This window comes from Lissotriton helveticus, chromosome 10 (assembly GCF_964261635.1).
Source record: "Lissotriton helveticus chromosome 10, aLisHel1.1, whole genome shotgun sequence".
NCBI lineage: Eukaryota > Metazoa > Chordata > Amphibia > Caudata > Salamandridae > Lissotriton > Lissotriton helveticus.
Window position 1 is genome coordinate 922,837,200 of NC_136071.1, and position 21,989 is coordinate 922,859,188.

Sequence of the window (21,989 nt, forward strand, 5' to 3'; positions counted from 1 at the left end):
CATAACTCATGCCCTCGCACCACTATACACCAACATCTCAGGTAGTTTGAAGACAGAATGCTGCTTGCAGAGCTCGAGCATAAAACATGAGGAAATGGCTTATAGTTTTCCATATAATATCCCTCAGTTCACTTTCTGAATTAAATAACATTCTGCTTTCTTGCATTCACAATGGATTTGTTGATGTTTACACATTGGTTAACATATAAAAGCTGAGTCTCAGTCCTCTGCTATTGCATTATGAAACCCTGGGCTTGTATTACCATAAGAATGCACTTTCCCTGTTTGCACCAAGGCGCACCTTAATGAAATGAAAACGAAAGGTATAAAGTGCAAAACATTCACCCGAAGGTGTCAAGGCGCTAGCTCGTCAGACAAGAGATACTGGACAGTTTTAAAACCACATCAGAGATTAAAAAGCCACGTTGTTAACTCCTTCTTGAAGGCCAACAAATGTGTTTCACTTTTAACTTCAGTCGAAGCGAGTTCCTAAGTCTGGTCGTACCGACCAGAAAGCTTCTTCCACCCAATTTTTGAACCTAGGGACTACCAGGGTATGAGCATGAGCTGTGCGAAGATGGCGGGCAGGGTTGTATGGCTGCAAATTCTGTTTAAAAAAGGCAGCTCCTGTGTCATGAATAGCTTTAAAAGCTATACAAAGAGACTTAAAATCGACCTGTCTCTTCTCCGGTAACCAGTGTAACACATTAAGCACCGTGGAAGCAGATTTATGTTTTGGAATGTTCAGCAATAAAGGTGCTGCAGCATTTTGCACAATCTGAAACTTGGTCAAACATTTCTTCCGAAGGATAATGAAGAGGCTGTTACAGTAGTGGGCTCTAGAAAATACAAGAGCCGAGACCACTAACTTCCTCAGATCAGCTGGAATAAATAGAAGAATCCTCCTAAGTAATTTTAGTGTGTAGAAGGATATGGATGTGACCTGGTTTACGTGGCCTTCAAAGGAAAGCATGGAGTCAAACGTGACTCCCAAGTTCTTTACCTCATTTAAACTGCTGCACCGGGGCTCAAACAGGGAAAGGGAGTCCTATTATAGTGAATGTGCTGCCCTCAGGGTAGCTGCGAACTCGTGCTGCCCTGGGTCAGCGCATTCAAGTGAAATGCAGAGAGGCTGCTCCAGAGCTCCTGCATGTTTCACTGTGCAGGTGGCACCCTGCCTGCACTTTAAAGAGTGGAGAAGGATCTCTTTGCAGTCGGTAGAGGGAGTGACTGCACCTGCCTGCAAGGGATGTCTGGTGGGTCCTTGGGCCCCCCGTGCTTCACTCTAGCAGGCTGCCTCTAGGAGGTTCACAGAAAATGCGCCCCCTTTTTGTGGCGCACTTTCAGTGCACCTGCTAAAGGAATGTATATTTCTGCGCCCACATCCATAATAAGGCAGGGAACACCCGCTCACAAAAGCGCTGGTGCTACATGTGTGCCAGCTTTATCTGCATTAGAGAAGGCGCCGCACAAGCATCTGTGGACCCTTCTACAATACCAAAGCCCCGGGTGCACAAAGCAGGTGCACATGCCTGTTGTGCCCCAATGGGAACTCTGTAATAAGGCCACTGATGCAGTTAAGAGCCATGTGTGCCTCCAAATATAATTAGAGAGTGCATTTTCCTGCACATAATAAATGTAACAGCACTTAATACTTCTTGATTACCAGCACAGATGCTAATTCCACCCCTCAGGTGCATAGACTTGCCCCTTCCACAATATGTCCTTTACCCATTTTGTCCCAGAGTGACGAGAGATGTTCCGGTCACTCTTATAGGTCATGGGACTGCCACTTACATCTGTTGAAAGGGACAACCCCTTCCCCATCACGCACACACCAAGAGAGCCTTCCGTGTTTCGTATGGCCATCCTGTGTCCTTGTTTCCAACCTGTTCATCACTTTCTGACCCTAAATAGTGCTTAGCTTCATCTTTCCTCAATCAGGTGCAGGTGTCACGGGCATTAGGGTTCTGTCTTACTTGCTCCACTGAACATGTGGCTGGAATGCCAGGGCTGCTTTTGTTTTCCAGTCTAGCCCTGAGTGTTAGATATATGTTTCAGCACTCTTTATCCTTTGGCAGTTCTTGACTGTCTCCCTGTTCCATACCAATCAATCTGGTTTCCATTTAGAGTTTAGCCTATCTGTGAAAGGTAAGAACTAATCCTCCCTCCTATCTAGGTTTCTTTCTTGCTCTTCATTGCGCTGTAATCTTCATATTTCTGTTTTCTGTCCTGTTGGATCATTAAAGGTGCCATTTGTGAATAATGTCATATACCTCTAAAAACTAAGTTTACCTCAGCAAATAAAATGAAATTCGAGAATGTCTATTGTTGGTGTTTGTTAGTCATTCGTGGCTGGGTAATACAGGACTCTGCCCTGGTTGACCCTTTTAAGATATGTCCAAGTTATGTTAGTTTTATGGCTACAGTTCATATTCAGCCATTGTTCCTTACCTCACCATATGTATATGCTGTTTGATAGAGTGATTTTTTAAGACATTTCCTGGATTTGCTGGAGCCCACTCCTGAATCTCAGCTTGGGATGTGATGGAGGTCTGTTTCGGGTTTCCTCATTTATCCAGCCGCAAATCCCTCAAGTGTATCTTCTGCTACCCGGACAGCATCTGGCACTGATTCCCCAAATACACACTCATCCCCTTTGCTAATTCGGCCTTCTACTTTTGCACCCCTCGTTCCTCTGTCATGTCTTTGTGACTATATTAAACTGTCCATAGGTATCTTTTTGTGAAGTATGTTCAGCTCATCATATTGCTAGGACTGCAATCTAAAGTTTTGCCTTCCGGACAACTGGTAGGCACACTCAATTCAATTGAACTGAATTGAATGAAAATGCATTGAATTAAATTGATATTCATATTATAGAGCACAATGGTCTCAGAAGGTATTCTGGGCATGGAGAAGAATCCTACAGATATTTGTTTTTGTCGTCTCAGAAGCAAAGTAAGGTCTCTAGCAGTGCTTAATTTGAGCCAGTGGTTTCTGGTGCTCGGCACTAGCACTTAATTGTCAACACCAGTGCTGGTGACAGTCTGCCACAAGGTGGCACTATCTGGCTAATTTAGAGGTGACTACAACAACAGTTAATTATTAGTTCAATATACATCAAAATGACTATTACCTGCTGCCCAAAACATTCGTATAGCTTTGGGGGCCAGAAATAGTACGAATTGTCACACTTGTTGAGTGTGATGGTTAGTGGCTGTTTTGTTACTGTCTTTGGCAGCATGGCAGTGGACTGTTTTGAGAATCTTTACAGTGCTGCTTTGGTGCCCCAATCTAGCTGTGGTGGAGCATGATTGAATAGGAATGAGTAAATGATAGTGACTTTGTGAGAATCAATGGTAGCTCATATTGTAAGTAAGTGGTGTGTTTTAAAGAGATACGCTGCTCCATTCTGTCTACCCTTTAGCAACCTCTGCACAATTTATCTGGCAACCTCTCACATACCAACATGTTTTAACATATTGAATATTTGAACTTCAGGTATCCTCCCAAAGGTTACAAATTATTGTTTCCACATGACAGAAGCCATAGTGTGAACGAGTCCTTGGAAATGGAGCTGTGTTTGTTACTTTGAATGTAGGCATTTAGCCACGATTCACTAAATAGGGTTTTGTGCCTGCATTAAATTATGACTTTCCCGTTTTGGTACTATTTATGTGTGGTAGTAGTTATCATTTTTTAATGATTCATTTATTTAAACGGTTTTGTAGCATAAACTAAAATTAATGCTTGGACTGACCAAGTATGCTAGTGAAATTTAAAATTAAACGCACTTTTCACCTCATAACAATAACTTGCAAGTCATCCGACCAATCAACCAGGAACCTTATCAGCATGATAGTTGTCACTTCAATACGTCACTAACCCTTATGTCTGTGTGCCCAAATTCTGAGCTGAAGTCACTAACACATTAAGGTAGATACCTTTTAATTTAAAGTTCAGAAATAGGTGTAAGGCGAAATAAAAATAAAAAATCGTAACTATGTGCTCAAATAGAATTGGCACTTTACAGAGAGAAACCAACTCAAGTTAATTAGGTCAAACTAAAATATTAGGGTATATCTGTGAACGTGACTCAGCACAGGCTTGAGTGGAAGCAAACCAAGGCAATAGAAATATGTTACATCTTATAAAATGTACAGGAATAAATACATCAAATATATAAGTATTTTGTGTCATTAAAACATACAAACATCGTATGCAGAATGTTTTGCATGTGTTAATCGAGTCAACCTAGTTATTGGAAAGTCAGATACTTCATGACGTCTTGTTCAACTGCTGTCTCTCTTCCATCTTCAGCTCACCTTCACCTATTTTGATACTGAGTATCACCAAGTCTGCCGCTGGGATTCGGTCACGATAAGGAATGGCGGCTCTACCGGATCGCCCATCATTGGGCAATACTGTGGAACGACATCCCCTGGAACCATTCGGTCCGGATCCAACAAGTTGGTGGTAATCTTCAATTCTGACAGTACACTCCATGGAGGCGGGTTCTATGCGACATGGACCACCGACTCTTTAGGTGAGTCAGGGATCCCTATCTCCTTCAAGTGTGGAACTTACAGCGCCTTCCTAAAACCAGGCAGCGTAAAGACGGAGAGAATACGTTCTTTCACAGAATTCTGTGACTCGCTGTTTAGTTTTTAAACACATAAGCATAAAAAATCTGCACATTACTTCTGTGATGGAAACCCCTACTTCATCAAGTGGCTTGTTTACCTTCTGTTAGTGGTTTGGATTGAACATTGATGACGTTTGTGAGCTAATCATATTTTCCCGTTTACCAACTGTGTAAATAATTTACCAAGTGTCTCTGTGATGGAATACATCACTTTCACTTGTATATGTTTGGTAACTTCTACCATCTTCATTTTGTCCTCTTTTTGGAGTTGTGAGACCAAAAATAATTTGAAATGGTGTTCCGCAATGTAGCGACGTTTTCTAGTGATTCAAATAGTGGTCTTCTGTCCATGAATCTCAAAATCAGTGTAGTTCCTTTTATCACGATTGGGCTATAAAGGTCTGTTAATTCTGTGAGGGTCCTATTCACAGACACAAATTCAGTCATAAACATGAGTTTAAAACAGAATGTTACGTTTTTATGCCTCTCAGAATTTCACAAAGTGGAGTAAATCCATTTTAGGAGTTGGAGATCTCCACTTTGGGAGGGGAGACTTCATAAGTATATCCCACTCAAGAGTCGGGATGTGGCCATTCCAAGTATTGGTTTTCATGGAAGTTTGGGAACGCCGACAAACATGTAGCTTTGTAGCCATTGTCAAAGTCCTCTCCCTCTGATTTCCACCAGGAAAGGATCCTTCAGTACAGGAGTTGAGTGATTTCCCTTCCAAGGAGGGAAGGGGAATGAAACACCCCTAGATGTGCTGAAGGTGTACGGGAGAGACGTTCTCCATGAGGAAAAAAAATATTTGCCATGTGGAGAAATAAAGTGCATTTTTAAAGGGGATCCTGTTTCACCTGAGAGGAATTCACATTACCATCCCATGAGTACACCTAGAAGCCTGCACCTGACACACCTTCCACGGTGTTCTCTTGGGAATATTTTATCAATAGGAACAAATGAGAAAAAAATATATTCAGGTGGAGCTGTCTACCTGTAATTCTCCTAAATTTGTCCTGAACTGGGTCCATTGTTTTTCTTTTTAAGAAAACGCAGTATTTTTTTAATCAAATGTTGTCTTTTAAGCTTTATATTTCTTCCCAGTTACTTAATCAAGTCTCGGGTTTTAAAAAATATTACTGGTTGTTTAACAGGCTCATTGACATCTAGCAGTTGTCTTTTATTATTTGGCATTTCAGAGGCTACAAAAAGTACCTCAACGGATATCAATTTTTGAAATTATCATTGAGGTACACAGGCCTCTTTTCAATGCGAATTGTTCTAATTTTTAAAGCTTCCAACTGTAGTCGCTATGGAAGTGTGTTGTAACCTTGCTATAGTTAATTTAGCATCTGCATAGCACACCTTAGTGGAAAATGTCGTTTTCATCCCCCTTGAGTTTTATTTATTTATTTATTGGGGGGTTTTATATTGCTTGAACAAGGTCCTGGCGAAACAGTGTGCTTTATAAAGGAGAATGGGGATAAGTGGACCACATCGGTTTTAACAAGATAAGTAGGCAAAACAGGCATCTGAAACCTGCACAAATCATTATAATAGTTTGCAGATTATGCACGGCTATATATGTGATCAGTCTAAAACCTACACAAATGTCTATACTTTCCACATATTGTTCAAAAGATGTAGATCATTCCAATGAGAGTATACCTTAGTTAGGTACCATTCAAGATCGCACTTCCAGTACAATATAATAAGACACTCCAATAGAAACTCAAGTAAATGTCAAAAAAACTCGAGCTGACAGAGGATTGAAAGCAGATAGAGAGGTAATAGTGCAGTTAGCCAGTGGCATTAGTTCCAGACTTAAGGTACACAACCAGGGAACAACTGTTTCAAGACAAGAAGAATGACTGTGCGATGGAGCCGGCAACGTGTGCCTAGAACGAGAGTTCAGGGCCTCTAACATCCAGTAGAGCCCACAGCAGTGGGCTATAAGTCTGTAATAGAACACATTTTTGTGTAGAGATTATTCAAAGATATTCCTCTATGAAACACGGGAAGGGCATCCATTTGTAAATGACAATTGTTTTGAAGCATAATTCTGATATAGACACACTGAAAGCATGGAAGGCTCAAAAGCCTAAACCTGACACCAGCCTGAACAATTTGCTCATTGTATCTTTGGACTTTGCATCTTTCAAAATCAACCTAAAATCTAATAATAACCTAATAATTAGTTCTCTCCTCACATTATCCCTTTTACAAAGGTTTTGCAATAGGTATGCATTTTTTTTAACATAGTCCTGAAAAAAAATCCTTGTTTCTATTTTCTATTGTGTTTCGTTGTACAAAAAAAACGATAAGGATACCAAGCATTGGTTTACATCAGGGAGGTATTCCATTGGTGGTGCATGGGCGTTTCAGTGCATCTACACATGAATTTTGATGCTGACCAATAATTATAAAGACATTTAGACATGTATTTGTGCCAACATCCTGCTCCTCCCTGATATTGGTGTAACAAGAGGAAAGTGTTTTTTTCCTTGTTATTTCCTTATTGTATGTGTGCTGCATTCTGCTGCACACATACAAAGAGGAAATATCCTCAAAGAATAGTTTTTGTGCAGGAAGGTAGACCTTCCTGCACAAAAACCACAATGACCACAATGTAGACACTCGTGTTATGTGCAAGGGTGCCTGTCGTAACGCAACATAGTTCACCAACTTTGCTTGCTGTACTGTGGTGCAGCACTTGTCATACATTCTGGCCCTATGTACATGTTCAAGTTTAGTCACTCTTTCTTACCAGGATGCTACTATTTTGTAAGATATTATATTCCTTGGCTATTGTGATTCATAAACAGTGTATATCATTACAGGTTGTGGCGGCTTCATTCACTCAGAGAGTGGCACAATCAAATCTCCACAGTGGCCTCAGAGCTTTCCATCTAATAGCAGGTGTCTGTGGACAATTCTCTCCCATGAAAGCAAACACCTTGAGATGACTTTTGATAATAACTTCAACATTCCAGAATATAGCGGCCAGTGCCTGAACAGCTATGTGAAGGTTTGTAATATGAGAATACACTGTCCAAACGTGTATACTAAAGCATTGTTACTGTTGAATGTATATTAAATTAATTTTACTGGAATTAATTAAAACCGATTGGAATGTCATTCATTCATTAAACCTGTAGTTGGAAAACAATTATTCTATACCAATCTCCCCTTCCAAATGCTACCTTTACCTGACATCGCGACAACTGAATTTCTGGTGATCCGCACAGTTTCCACCTCTCCCCCCTTGACCTGCTTCCTCACCTACCGTCCCCCTCAGTCCCCCTTACAGTTCCTCCCCGACTTTTTGGAGGTCTTGGCCACCATCACAATTAACAATTCCTCCATTCTGCTCCTTGGCGATTTTAATTTCTGGCCTTCCGACTCCGCGGAGTGCCCATCCTCCAAAGAATTCTCCGAAACCCTTCACTCCCTCAACTTCATTCCCCACGTTTCTTCCCCCACCCACATCAAAGGTCATATACTCGATCAGATCTGGTCCCTGAACTGCCCTGTGGACTCACTCTCTGTCACCCCCTGCCCCTTGACCACCACCTAATCTCATTCCTCCTGCCCATCCACCCTCCAGCCAAACCCCCCCGGCCCAAAAACACCTGGGTCCGATCATGGGGTCGTGTTAATCTGGAGAATCTCTCTTCCCTCCTTACCTTGTCCCTCCCCTCCCTACAGGGTCTTCCCACACTTTCCCAGGTCGACGCCATAGATCAGTGGCTCTCCAATGGACGTGACGCTCTTGCCCCGCTCAAGCGTATTACCTCCAAACGCGACAAGGACGCCAATCGGTGGTTCACCGAAGAGCTTAAGACCACCAAATTAACAGTTCGCCGCGCTGAGCGGGCATGGAGAAGAAATTACTGCCCCACCCTGAAACTGGACTACATTAACATCTTGAGCCAGTATAAAAAAGACATCTTGGAGGCAAAAACATCTTACTTCTCCTCCAAAATCTTAGCCGCGGAAAACCAATCCAAGGAGATATTCACCATCGTCCACACCCTAGCGTTCTCGGACAGAACTACTCTTAAGCCGGCCCCTTCCGAAGAACTCTGTTCTTCCCTCAACAACTATTTCATTCACAAAATCATCACCATTAAGGCTAACATCCCGCCACCCTCCTCCATTTTTGTTGACCCCCAATGCCCCCCCCCAAGGGCGAGCTTACCTCATTTCCCCCTATCACTCGGGAGAGCCTGATTACCTTGGTTCCCCTGGTCAAATCCGGTTCTCCTCTCGACCCTTGTCCCGCTCACATTCTCCGCCATATCTTTGTTTCCTGCCCCGACCCTCCTCTTCACCTTCTTAACAGCTCTCTCGCTCAAGGCATCATCCCTAAACCCTTGAAATCTGCGGTAATTGTGCCCATCCTAAAAAAACCCGGGGCGGACCCCTCTGTCCCCGCCAATTTCCGTCCTATCTCCCTCCTACCATTCCTTGCCAAGGTGCTCGAGCGCCACGTCACCTGCGCTCTGAGCTCCTTTGTGGAGAATCATGGTGCTCTTGCTTCCCTTCAAGCCGGTTTCCGCCCTGCACACTCTACGGAGTCCGTCGTCCTGTCGGTCTTGGACACCCTCAGGAAGGGTATGGACACTAATCAGCACCAGGCCCTTGTGCTCCTTGATCTCTCAGCCGCTTTCGATACGGTGGATCACACCATCCTCCTTTCCCGTATCGGAGCGGCGGGGATCGGGGGGACCGCCCTGGTCTGGTTGTCCTCCTTCCTGAGTGACCGCACCCAGGCCGTTCGCCTGGGTGACTTCACGGCGGACGTCCGGAAAGTTCAGTGCGGGGTTCCCCAAGGTTCCTCTCTTTCTCCTCTCTTGTTCAATCTGTACATTGCTCCCCTAATCTTCTCTCTTCAACAGATGGAGGTCGGCGTATTTAATTATGCGGACGACCTCCAGCTTGTCTTTAATCTATCTTCTCCTTCCTCTATTCTTAACTTTCAATCTGTTATGCTTCACATCAGGGACTGGATGAACCACAACCACCTTAAACTCAACCCCGACAAAACTGAGTTGGTATTGACGGGTGGTTCATCCAGCCCCTGGTCCCCTCTTTTCTGGCCCCCTTCTCTTGGCCCTCCTCCTACCCCCGCTTCCTCAGTTAAAACACTTGGTATAAAACTTAATTCTCAACTCACCCTTCACTCCCAGGTTAGCTCTGTGGTATCTTCTTCCTTTCTTTCACTGCGTACTATACGCAGGGTGTCCCGTTTCTTCACTTTCTCTGCTCTAAAGCTCATCATCCTGGCCATGGTGGTATCCCGCCTGGACTATGGCAACGCCCTGTATGCCGGCATCCCCGCCTACAGTCTGCGTTGCCTACAACAGATCCAAAACCAGGCGGCCCGCCTGGTTTTCAAACTCCCCAAATTTCACCACTCTACCCCGCTCCTGAAATCACTTCACTGGCTCCCTGTGCGAGCCAGAATTGAATTCAAGCTTGCTTCCATCACTTTCCGCGGACTCGCACCTGAATTCATCTCCTCCGAGATTGTGTCCTATGTTCCCATCAGGGAACTTCGTTCGTCCTCCCAGTCCATCCTCACCATCCCACGCTACCGGAGAAAGAAGTGGGGAGGCTCCAAATTTGCCACCCTTGCCCCTACCCTCTGGAACTCCCTCCCCCTCGAACTCCGCACCATCTCTCTCTACCCACAATTCCGTAAACAACTTAAGACCTACCTATTCACGAAATCTTTCGATTAATAACTCTCCTGTTCCCTCAGCTTTTTCAAACTAGGATCCTGTCAGTAATAGCGCCAAGAAACCGCAGGTATACGTGCGCTCTATAAGAAATTTTAAATTCAAATTCAAATTCTATGGAATAACGTGATTTTTCTCTTTACCAATGTTAATAATGTTTAAAATTGGCCCTCAAATCTGCCTTCAATAATCGCATTATGACATGATAGTTGCAAGAAATGAATAGACCACTGCTAATTATTTGATTAGAACTACTGTTCACGGAACCAAGATTTTGATCTAGGAAGCAGATTTTTGACAGGGAAATGGTGAGTGCTTTGACAGGAGATGAATTCAAATCTTTTCTTTTCTTCAGTTCGCATTATATCTTACCACAAAACAATATATAGAAATACTTTGAATGTGGAAATATAAACATTTTATACACTTTAAAAACAAGGGCAAACATAAGAAGTTTGAAAAAATTGACGCAATTTGGTAACTTGCTTAAGTCTTAGGGGAATAGTGCAGGTGGGGAAGGGAGAATCTCACATGTGATGGATACTGAGATGCACGCCGGAAACATCTCTCCTCGAGCCCTCGTAGTCAACACCAGCTTTGGAAGAGAAAGGCTTGACTGGATGAGCAGCGAGGACCACTGTGGTCTTGGCTTCTCTCTTTCTAGGTCTTGTTGAAGGTTCGAATCCCGAAATGCTGCAGTGTTATGTGATAACATGAAAAATAAGGGTGGCCGCAATCCTATTGGTATTTAAAGTGTTTTTATGTTTTTTAGGTCTCGGCAACGAGAACTATTGTCGCCATGTAAGCTCTCAAGGGAGTACAGAGCGGTGCACGAGCCGACCAGGGTCTGTGGACGCGCACACACAAAGGCAGGCAGGCAGGCACACACCAGACAGACACAGACAGACACACGCACGCACACACACACGCACACACACACACACACACCCTCCCTCTCTGCCCACTCCCTCTCTGCCGCCCCCCCCCCCTCTACCCCCACTCACCGGGCTCTTTCCCTCTGCAGCGGGTCAGTCACGGCAGCAGGCAGGCTCGGTGTCTTCTCCAGCGATCTTCAGCTGATGTGCACGCTCACGCTGCGTCTCCTGCGCGCCCGTTGATCCTCAGCTTGTGATTACTACTCCTTCTAACCCGGATTCTAAATTACTATTTCTTGGTTCTCTAACTCCACTCTGTTGATTCGTAACAAACTGATATTCAGCACATTTCACAGTCTCGCTTTTGCTTCTCATAAATACAATAAGATTATTTTAAGCAATGTCTACCCTTCTTTTGGTTCTGTGCCTATTATGCTTCGGACTATAGAGTTTTAGAAAGTGTGGTGGAAGATTCCATGATATCAGCGGTGTGCACAGTGCAGAGTGAGTGTGCAGAGTAGTGAGTGCAGAGTAGTGAGTGCAGAGTAGTGAGTGCAGAGTAGTGAGTGCAGAGTAGTGAGTGCAGAGAGAGTGTGCAGAGAGAGTGCAGAGTAGTGAGTGCAGAGTAGTGAGTGCAGAGTAGTGAGTGCAGAGTGAGTGCGCAGAGTAGTGAGTGCGCAGAGTAGTGAGTGCGCAGAGTAGTGAGTGCGCAGAGTAGTGAGTGCGCAGAGTAGTGAGTGCAGAGTAGTGAGTAGTGAGTGCAGAGTAGTGAGTGCAGAGTAGTGAGTGCAGAGTAGTGAGTGCAGAGTAGTGAGTGCAGAGTAGTGAGTGTGCAGAGTGAGTGTGCAGAGTGAGTGTGCAGAGTAGTGAGTGCAGAGGAGTGAGTGCAGAGGAGTGAGTGCAGAGTAGTGAGTGCAGAGTAGTGAGTGCAGAGTAGTGAGTAGTGAGTGCAGAGTAGTGAGTGCAGAGTAGTGAGTGCAGAGTAGTGAGTGCAGATGAGTGCAGAGTAGTGAGTGCAGAGTAGTGAGTGCAGAGTAGTGAGTGCAGAGTGAGTGTGCAGAGGAGTGAGTGCAGAGGAGTGAGTGCAGAGGAGTGAGTGCAGAGTAGTGAGTGCAGAGTGAGTGTGCAGAGTGAGTGTGCAGAGTGAGTGTGCAGAGTAGTGAGTGTGCAGAGTAGTGAGTGCAGAGGAGTGAGTGCAGAGGAGTGAGTGCAGAGTAGTGAGTGCAGAGTAGTGAGTAGTGAGTGCAGAGTAGTGAGTGCAGAGTAGTGAGTGCAGAGTAGTGAGTGCGCAGAGGAGTGAGTGCAGAGGAGTGAGTGCAGAGGAGTGAGTGCAGCGGAGTGAGTGCAGAGGAGTGAGTGCAGAGTAGTGAGTGCAGAGTAGTGAGTGCAGAGTAGTGAGTGCAGAGTAGTGAGTGCAGAGTAGTGAGTAGTGAGTGCAGAGTAGTGAGTAGTGAGTGCAGAGTAGTGAGTGCAGAGTAGTGAGTGCAGAGTAGTGAGTGCAGAGTAGTGAGTGCAGAGTAGTGAGTAGTGAGTGCAGAGTAGTGAGTATTGAGTGCAGAGTAGTGAGTGCAGAGTAGTGAGTGCAGAGTAGTGAGTGCAGAGTAGTGAGTGCAGAGTAGTGAGTGCAGAGTAGTGAGTAGTGAGTGCAGAGTAGTGAGTGCAGAGTAGTGAGTGCAGAGTAGTGAGTGTGCAGAGTAGTGAGTAGTGAGTGCAGAGTAGTGAGTAGTGAGTGCAGAGTAGTGAGTAGTGAGTGCAGAGTAGTGAGTGCAGAGTAGTGAGTGCAGAGTAGTGAGTGCAGAGTAGTGAGTGCAGAGTAGTGAGTGCAGAGTAGTGAGTGCAGAGTAGTGAGTGCAGAGTAGTGAGTGCACAGAGTGCAGAGTAGTGAGTGCAGAGTAGTGAGTGCAGAGTAGTGAGTGCAGAGTAGTGAGTGCAGAGTAGTGAGTGCAGAGTAGTGAGTGCAGAGTGAGTGTGCAGAGTGAGTGTGCAGAGTGAGTGTGCAGAGGAGTGAGTGCAGAGGAGTGAGTGCAGAGGAGTGAGTGCAGAGGAGTGAGTAGTGAGTGCAGAGTAGTGAGCAGTGAGTGCAGAGTAGTGAGTGCAGAGTAGTGAGTGCAGAGTAGTGAGTAGTGAGTGCAGAGTAGTGAGTAGCGAGTGCAGAGTAGTGAGTAGTGAGTGCAGAGTAGTGAGTAGTGAGTGCAGAGTAGTGAGTAGTGAGTGCAGAGTAGTGAGTGCAGAGTAGTGAGTGCAGAGTAGTGAGTAGTGAGTGCAGAGTAGTGAGTAGTGAGTGCAGAGTAGTGAGTGCAGAGTAGTGAGTGCAGAGTAGTGAGTAGTGAGTGCAGAGTAGTGAGTGCAGAGTAGTGAGTGCAGAGTAGTGAGTAGTGAGTGCAGAGTAGTGAGTGCAGAGTAGTGAGTGCAGAGTAGTGAGTAGTGAGTGCAGAGTAGTGAGTAGTGAGTGCAGAGTAGTGAGTGCAGAGTAGTGAGTGCAGAGTAGTGAGTGCAGAGTAGTGAGTGCACAGAGTGCAGAGTAGTGAGTGCAGAGTAGTGAGTGCAGAGTAGTGAGTGCAGAGTAGTGAGTGCAGAGTGAGTGTGCAGAGTGAGTGTGCAGAGGAGTGAGTGCAGAGGAGTGAGTGCAGAGGAGTGAGTGCAGAGTAGTGAGTAGTGAGTGCAGAGTAGTGAGTAGTGAGTGCAGAGTAGTGAGTGCAGAGTAGTGAGTGCAGAGTAGTGAGTAGTGAGTGCAGAGTAGTGAGTAGCGAGTGCAGAGTAGTGAGTAGCGAGTGCAGAGTAGTGAGTAGCGAGTGCAGAGTAGTGAGTAGCGAGTGCAGAGTAGTGAGTGCAGAGTAGTGAGTGCAGAGTAGTGAGTAGTGAGTGCAGAGTAGTGAGTGCAGAGTAGTGAGTGCAGAGTAGTGAGTAGTGAGTGCAGAGTAGTGAGTAGTGAGTGCAGAGTAGTGAGTGCAGAGTGAGTGCGCAGAGTAGTGAGTGCGCAGAGTAGTGAGTGCGCAGAGTAGTGAGTGCGCAGAGTAGTGAGTGCGCAGAGTAGTGAGTGCAGAGTAGTGAGTAGTGAGTGCAGAGTAGTGAGTGCAGAGTAGTGAGTGCAGAGTAGTGAGTGCAGAGTAGTGAGTGCAGAGTAGTGAGTGCAGAGTAGTGAGTGTGCAGAGTGAGTGTGCAGAGTGAGTGTGCAGAGTAGTGAGTGCAGAGGAGTGAGTGCAGAGGAGTGAGTGCAGAGTAGTGAGTGCAGAGTAGTGAGTGCAGAGTAGTGAGTAGTGAGTGCAGAGTAGTGAGTGCAGAGTAGTGAGTGCAGAGTAGTGAGTGCAGATGAGTGCAGAGTAGTGAGTGCAGAGTAGTGAGTGCAGAGTAGTGAGTGCAGAGTGAGTGTGCAGAGGAGTGAGTGCAGAGGAGTGAGTGCAGAGGAGTGAGTGCAGAGTAGTGAGTGCAGAGTGAGTGTGCAGAGTGAGTGTGCAGAGTGAGTGTGCAGAGTAGTGAGTGTGCAGAGTAGTGAGTGCAGAGGAGTGAGTGCAGAGGAGTGAGTGCAGAGTAGTGAGTGCAGAGTAGTGAGTAGTGAGTGCAGAGTAGTGAGTGCAGAGTAGTGAGTGCAGAGTAGTGAGTGCAGAGTAGTGAGTGCGCAGAGGAGTGAGTGCAGAGGAGTGAGTGCAGAGGAGTGAGTGCAGAGGAGTGAGTGCAGAGGAGTGAGTGCAGAGGAGTGAGTGCAGAGTAGTGAGTGCAGAGTAGTGAGTGCAGAGTAGTGAGTGCAGAGTAGTGAGTAGTGAGTGCAGAGTAGTGAGTAGTGAGTGCAGAGTAGTGAGTGCAGAGTAGTGAGTGCAGAGTAGTGAGTGCAGAGTAGTGAGTGCAGAGTAGTGAGTGCAGAGTAGTGAGTAGTGAGTGCAGAGTAGTGAGTATTGAGTGCAGAGTAGTGAGTGCAGAGTAGTGAGTGCAGAGTAGTGAGTGCAGAGTAGTGAGTGCAGAGTAGTGAGTGCAGAGTAGTGAGTGCAGAGTAGTGAGTAGTGAGTGCAGAGTAGTGAGTGCAGAGTAGTGAGTGCAGAGTAGTGAGTGTGCAGAGTAGTGAGTAGTGAGTGCAGAGTAGTGAGTAGTGAGTGCAGAGTAGTGAGTAGTGAGTGCAGAGTAGTGAGTGCAGAGTAGTGAGTGCAGAGTAGTGAGTGCAGAGTAGTGAGTGCAGAGTAGTGAGTGCAGAGTAGTGAGTGCAGAGTAGTGAGTGCAGAGTAGTGAGTGCAGAGTAGTGAGTGCACAGAGTGCAGAGTAGTGAGTGCAGAGTAGTGAGTGCAGAGTAGTGAGTGCAGAGTAGTGAGTGCAGAGTAGTGAGTGCAGAGTAGTGAGTGCAGAGTGAGTGTGCAGAGTGAGTGTGCAGAGTGAGTGTGCAGAGGAGTGAGTGCAGAGGAGTGAGTGCAGAGGAGTGAGTGCAGAGTAGTGAGTAGTGAGTGCAGAGTAGTGAGCAGTGAGTGCAGAGTAGTGAGTGCAGAGTAGTGAGTGCAGAGTAGTGAGTAGTGAGTGCAGAGTAGTGAGTAGCGAGTGCAGAGTAGTGAGTAGTGAGTGCAGAGTAGTGAGTAGTGAGTGCAGAGTAGTGAGTAGTGAGTGCAGAGTAGTGAGTGCAGAGTAGTGAGTGCAGAGTAGTGAGTAGTGAGTGCAGAGTAGTGAGTAGTGAGTGCAGAGTATTGAGTGCAGAGTAGTGAGTGCAGAGTAGTGAGTAGTGAGTGCAGAGTAGTGAGTGCAGAGTAGTGAGTGCAGAGTAGTGAGTAGTGAGTGCAGAGTAGTGAGTGCAGAGTAGTGAGTGCAGAGTAGTGAGTAGTGAGTGCAGAGTAGTGAGTAGTGAGTGCAGAGTAGTGAGTGCAGACTAGTGAGTGCAGAGTAGTGAGTGCAGAGTAGTGAGTGCACAGAGTGCAGAGTAGTGAGTGCAGAGTAGTGAGTGCAGAGTAGTGAGTGCAGAGTAGTGAGTGCAGAGTAGTGAGTGCAGAGTGAGTGTGCAGAGTGAGTGTGCAGAGGAGTGAGTGCAGAGGAGTGAGTGCAGAGGAGTGAGTGCAGAGTAGTGAGTAGTGAGTGCAGAGTAGTGAGTAGTGAGTGCAGAGTAGTGAGTGCAGAGTAGTGAGTGCAGAGTAGTGAGTAGTGAGTGCAGAGTAGTGAGTAGCGAGTGCAGAGTAGTGAGTAGCGAGTGCAGAGTAGTGAGTAGCGAGTGCAGAGTAGTGAGTGCAGAGTAGTGAGTGCAGAGTAGTGAGTAGTGAGTGCAGAGTAGTGAGTGCAGAGTAGTGAGTGCAGAGTAGTGAGTAGTGAGTGCAGAGTAGTGAGTAGTGAGTGCAGAGTAGTGAGTAGTGAGTGCAGAGTAGTGAGTGCAGAGTAGTGAGTGCAGAGTAGTGAGTAGTGAGTGCAGAGTAGTGAGTAGTGAGTGCAGAGTAGTGAGTGCAGAGTAGTGAGTGCAGAGTAGTGAGTAGTGAGTGCAGAGTAGTGAGTGCAGAGTAGTGAGTGCAGAGTAGTGAGTAGTGAGTGCAGAGTAGTGAGTAGTGAGTGCAGAGTAGTGAGTGCAGAGTAGTGAGTAGTGAGTGCAGAGTAGTGAGTGCAGAGTAGTGAGTGCAGAGTAGTGAGTGCAGAGTGCAGAGTGCAGAGTAGTGAGTGCAGAGTAGTGAGTGCAGAGTGCAGAGTAGTGAGTGCAGAGTGCAGTGCAGGTATGTGCAGTGCAGGTGAGTGCAGGTGAGTGCAGTGCAGTGCAGGTATGTGCAGTGCAGTGCAGGTGAGTGCAGGTGAGTGCAGTGCAGTGCAGGTGAGTGCAGTGCAGGTGAGTGCAGTACAGGTGAGTGCAGTGCAGTGCAGGTGAGTGCAGTGCAGTGCAGGTGAGTGCAGTGCAGTGCAGGTGAGTGCAGTGCAGGTGAGTGCAGTGCAGTGCAGGTGAGTGCAGTGCAGGTGAGTGCAGTGCAGGTGAGTGCAGTGCAGGTGAGTGCAGTGCAGTGCAGTGCAGGTGAGTGCAGTGCAGTGCAATGCAGGTGAGTGCAGTGCAGTGCAGGTGAGTGCAGTGCAGTGCAGGTGAGTGCAGTGCGGTGCAGTGCAGTGCAGGTGAGTGCAGTGCAGGTGAGTGCAGTGCAGGTGAGTGCAGGTGAGTGCAGTGCAGGTGAGTGCAGTGCAGGTGAGTGCAGTGCAGTGCAGGTGAGTGCAGTGCAGTGCAGGTGAGTGCAGTGCAGTGCACGTGAGTGCAGTGCAGTGCTGGTGAGTGCAGTGCAGGTGAGTGCAGTGCAGGTGAGTGCAGTGCAGTGCAGGTGAGTGCAGTGCAGGTGAGTGCAGTGCAGGTGAGTGCAGTGCAGGTGAGTGCAGTGCAGGTGAGTGCAGTGCAGTGCAGGTGAGTGCAGTGCAGTGCAGGTGAGTGCAGTGCAGTGCAGTGGAGTGCAGTGCAGTGCAGTGCAGTGCAGTGCAGGTGAGTGCAGTGCAGTGCAGGTGAGTGCAGTGGAGTGGAGTGCAGTGCAGTGCAGGTGAGTGCAGGTGAGTGCAGTGCAGTGCAGGTGAGTGCAGTGCGTGCAGTGCAGGTGAGTGCAGTGCGTGCAGTGCAGATGAGTGCAGTGCAGTGCAGGTGAGTGCAGTGCAGGTGAGTGCAGTGCAGGTGAGTGCAGTGCAGTGCAGTGCAGTGGAGTGCAGTGGAGTGCAGTGCAGGTGAGTACAGTGCAGTGCAGGTGAGTGCAGTGCAGGTGAGTGCAGTGCAGGTGAGTGCAGTGCAGGTGAGTGCAGTGCAGGTGAGTGCAGTGCAGTGCAGGTGAGTGCAGTGCAGGTGAGTGCAGTGCAGTGCAGGTGAGTGCAGTGCAGTGGAGTGCAGTGCAGGTGAGTGCAGGTGAGTGCAGTGCAGGTGAGTGCAGTGCAGGTGAGTGCAGTGCAGTGCAGGTGAGTGCAGTGCAGGTGAGTGCAGTGCAGTGCAGGTGAGTGCAGTGTGTGCAGTGCAGTGTGTGCAGTGCAGATGAGTGCAGTGCAGGTGAGTGCAGTGCAGTGCAGGTGAGTGCAGTGCAGTGCAGGTGAGTGGAGTGCAGGTGAGTGGAGTGCAGGTGAGTGCAGTGCAGTGGAGTGCAGGTGAGTGCAGTGCAGGTGAGTGCAGTGCAGTGGCATGCAGGTGAGTGCAGTGCAGGTGAGTGCAGTGCAGTGGCGTGCAGGTGAGTGCAGTGCAGGTGAGTGCAGTGCAGGTGAGTGCCTTGCAGGTGAGTGCAGTGCAGTGCAGGTGAGTGCAGTGCAGGTGAGTGCAGTGCAGGTGAGTGCAGTGCAGGTGAGTACAGTGCAGGTGAGTGCAGTGCAGTGCAGGTGAGTGCAGTGCAGGTGAGTGCAGGTGAGTGTAGTGCAGTGCAGGTGAGTGCAGTGCAGTGCAGGTGAGTGCAGTGCAGGTGAGTGCAGTGCAGGTGAGTGCAGTGCAGTGCAGGTGAGTGCAGTGCAGGTGAGTGCAGTGCAGTGCAGGTGAGTGCAGTGCAGTGCAGGTGAGTGCAGTGCAGGTGAGTGCAGTGCAGTGCAGTGCAGGTGAGTGCAGGTGAGTGCAGTGCAGGTGAGTGCAGTGCAGGTGAGTGCAGTTGAGTGCAGTGCAGGTGAGTGCAGTGCAGGTGAGTGCAGTGCAGTGCAGGTGAGTGCAGTGCAGTGCAGGTGAGTGCAGTGCAGTGCAGGTGAGTGCAGGGCAGGTGAGTGCAGGTGAGTGCAGTGCAGGTGAGTGCAGTGCAGTGCAGGTGAGTGCAGGTGAGTGCAGTGCAGGTGAGTGCAGTGCAGGTGAGTGCAGTGCAGTGCAGGTGAGTGCAGTGCAGGTGAGTGCAGTGCAGGTGAGTGCAGTGCAGGTGAGTGCAGTGCAGGTGCAGTGCAGTGCAGGTGAGTGCAGTGCAGGTGAGTGCAGTGCAGTGCAGGTGAGTGCAGTTGAGTGCAGAGTGGTGTGTATTGACAATGTAAATGACAATGCCATTTATTTATGATTTAAAGAAAAAAAAAGAAATGTCATGAGCAATGCCAATAGCTCTACCTTTAATGATGCCGAGACCATTGCATTGTAAATGCTTGTTTTTGAAAGTTTTTATTTTGAAAGGTGTTGGGTACATGTGGGTATCGGCCTCTGATCAAAGGCGTAAATATATATGTACAGCAATATATGGAGAAGAATAGCGTCCCCACTTTGCACTCCAATTCAGAAAATCTTGAAACTTTTATTCATATATTTTTAGCATAGTAATCACTCTGTAGTCAATAACATTTGTATAATCGTAAATAATTCTTTATTGATTTTGAAGCAATTTTATTTCTTTTAAGACTTAGGCAGCTAGATTGATGAAGCCAAATTGCGATCGCAATAGCTGCGAATTCGCAATTGAGATCGCAATTTGACGGAAAGGAATTCAAGAAACAGAAAATTCCCAAAAAGCGAATTTGCTAAAAAAAATTGCGAATTCGCAGAATCCTGGAGGATGAGCATTTGCAAATCGGAAATTGCGAAAACCCATGGATTCTGCGAATTATATAGCGAAGTCGCAAAACAGTCGCAATCACCATTCATGAAAACTCACTAATTGCGAATTACGAGAAAATCGCAAATAGCGACGCGCAAATTAAGAAGAACTCAAATCAGGTGGTAACCAGTAAGGAATTTCTTTTTTTTTTCTTCAAAAAACGGTTAACTAACTCCCAACTGGTGCAGGGCTGGCCAAACACATTTAAGGACATGCAGCTGGAGCCTGGGGATTCCCACAATGCCTGGACTCTACATGCTGGTGAGGCGGCGAAGGCTGCAGCGGGCTGCACGGAACAGACGGAGGATACAGGAGTGGATATTCCGCCAGCGGGTCACCCTTCTGGGCCAAACCAGGGAGCAAATCTATGCTAAGTACCGCCTGAGTGGGGCTATGATAATCAAGCTCATCCGGGACCTAGACCCCCTGATGCAGCACCCAACAAGGAGGACCAATGCCGTGCCCACACATGTGCAGGTATTGTGCTGCCTGCACCTCCTGGCCTCCGGAAGCTTCCAGGGGATGGCCGCTGTTGCAGGGGGGATATCTCAGCCCACCATGTGTCGCTGCCTAAGGAGTTTCCTGAAGGCTATGCTGACCCGGCTACACCACTATATATCATTCCACACCAGCCAACAGGACCTCGATGAGACCAAGCTGCAATTTTACAACGTAGCTCAATTCCCACACGTCATAGGATGTATTGACTGTACGCACATCCACATTTGCCCACCTTCAGAAATGGAGTACATGTACCGCAACCGGAAAAGCTACTCCCTCAACATCCAGATGGTGTGCAATGCAAAAACATTCATCACGGACATTGTGGCACAGTATCCGGGGAGCACACATGACTCCTTCATCTTCAGGCACAGTGGCATCCACACACGACTGGCCAGGGGAGACTTTGGGGAAGGTCACCTACTAGGTAAGTACACATGCCCCAAAATTGTACACTGTGATCATGTAGCTGCGCAGAACAGGCACTCACCCTCTGCTCCTTTCATTCAGGTGACAGCGGCTACGCTCTCCGTGAGTACCTCCTCACCCCATACCTCAACCCTGCAACACCACAGCAACGGCGATTTAATGCATCACACATTCGCACAAGGAATTGTATTGAGAGGACATTTGGCCTGTTGAAAAGAAGGTTCCGCATACTGCACAAGACAGGTGGGGCCATGAAATACAATCCTGAGGTCTGCTGCCGCATCGTGGCCGTGTGTGCAATCCTTCACAACATTGCTACCAAGCGCAGGATCCCTGTTGACATCTCTGGCAGTGAGTCTGAAGGGGACCAACGCCCACCTGCACATGCGGGTCATGCACGCGGGGAAAATCCTGCTGAAGGACACAGACGGCGCAACCAAATCACTATGAACTGTTTCTAGTGCACCCACTCCCCTCACCCAACACTTCACTCATGCATGACACTGGAAATAATGACACAAGTCTGATGTATTATCATAGAATAAATATTATTGTTGGTTGCACAATAATATGGCATTATTTCAAACTGTAACATTAGAGGAGTATTGCTTCATACTACTCGACATTTTGTAGTGGGCATGCTTATGTCAGCAGCATGTCCCTGCCCATGAACATCAATGTCACTGGCGCCTCCGGCGCGCGGCTCCCAGTCGCCTCCCGGGCTCTACCTCCGTCTGAGCACGTGATGCCACAGTGGGCCTGCTGCTGCGGCGTGGAACACTACCCTGTGACGAAGCCAGGCTGCTGTGAGTAGATGTCCCCTCACTTGTTTCATCCCCTCCTGCATGGCCATGGCCATTTGGCTGCAGAGCCTGAACAGCAGTGGTTACCTGCTCCAGTGCCCGTGCCACGTCCTGATTGCATTGGACCATCTGGAGTTGCATGGTCAGAGACCTACGGGCCAGCTGGGAAGTGGCGTTGCCAATTACATAATTGGAGCGCGTTTACGCCGTGAGGCGTGTGAGGAGCTGGTGGCGGCAAAGGTTTCGCTGCCTAACCATGGCCGCAGTGTTTTCTTCCATAGCTGTGGTCATCCGGTCTATCCGGTCGGACAGATGGGCAATATTCCTGCCTGCATTGTGCAGCTGTAGGTGTATAGCTGCGAGGTGTCGTGCCTGTAATTGGTGCACGTGCTGCATGCGGTACTCTATTGAGAGCCCTGGCACACACACAGTCATCCCCCTCCTGGCGGTGCGTGATGTATTTTGGCGCCGCTCCCTGACCTGCCTGCTGGGCTGGGTGGGCACAGTAGGTGTGCGTTTTGTCACTGGTCTTGCAGCTGCTGGGA

The 21,989-nt window shown here is 47.7% G+C and overlaps 1 protein-coding gene across 1 annotated transcript in view; it reads left to right on the forward strand.

Annotated features, from left to right (window-relative positions):
* Positions 1–21,989, forward strand: part of CUBN (cubilin) — a 1,583,269-nt gene that overhangs the window by 1,143,104 nt on the left and 418,176 nt on the right. The window contains exons 53-54 of the mRNA XM_078663578.1: positions 4,324–4,549; positions 7,489–7,676. Of these exons, the coding sequence (XP_078519704.1) occupies positions 4,324–4,549; positions 7,489–7,676 (414 nt within the window). The remainder of the gene's footprint in view (positions 1–4,323; positions 4,550–7,488; positions 7,677–21,989) is intronic.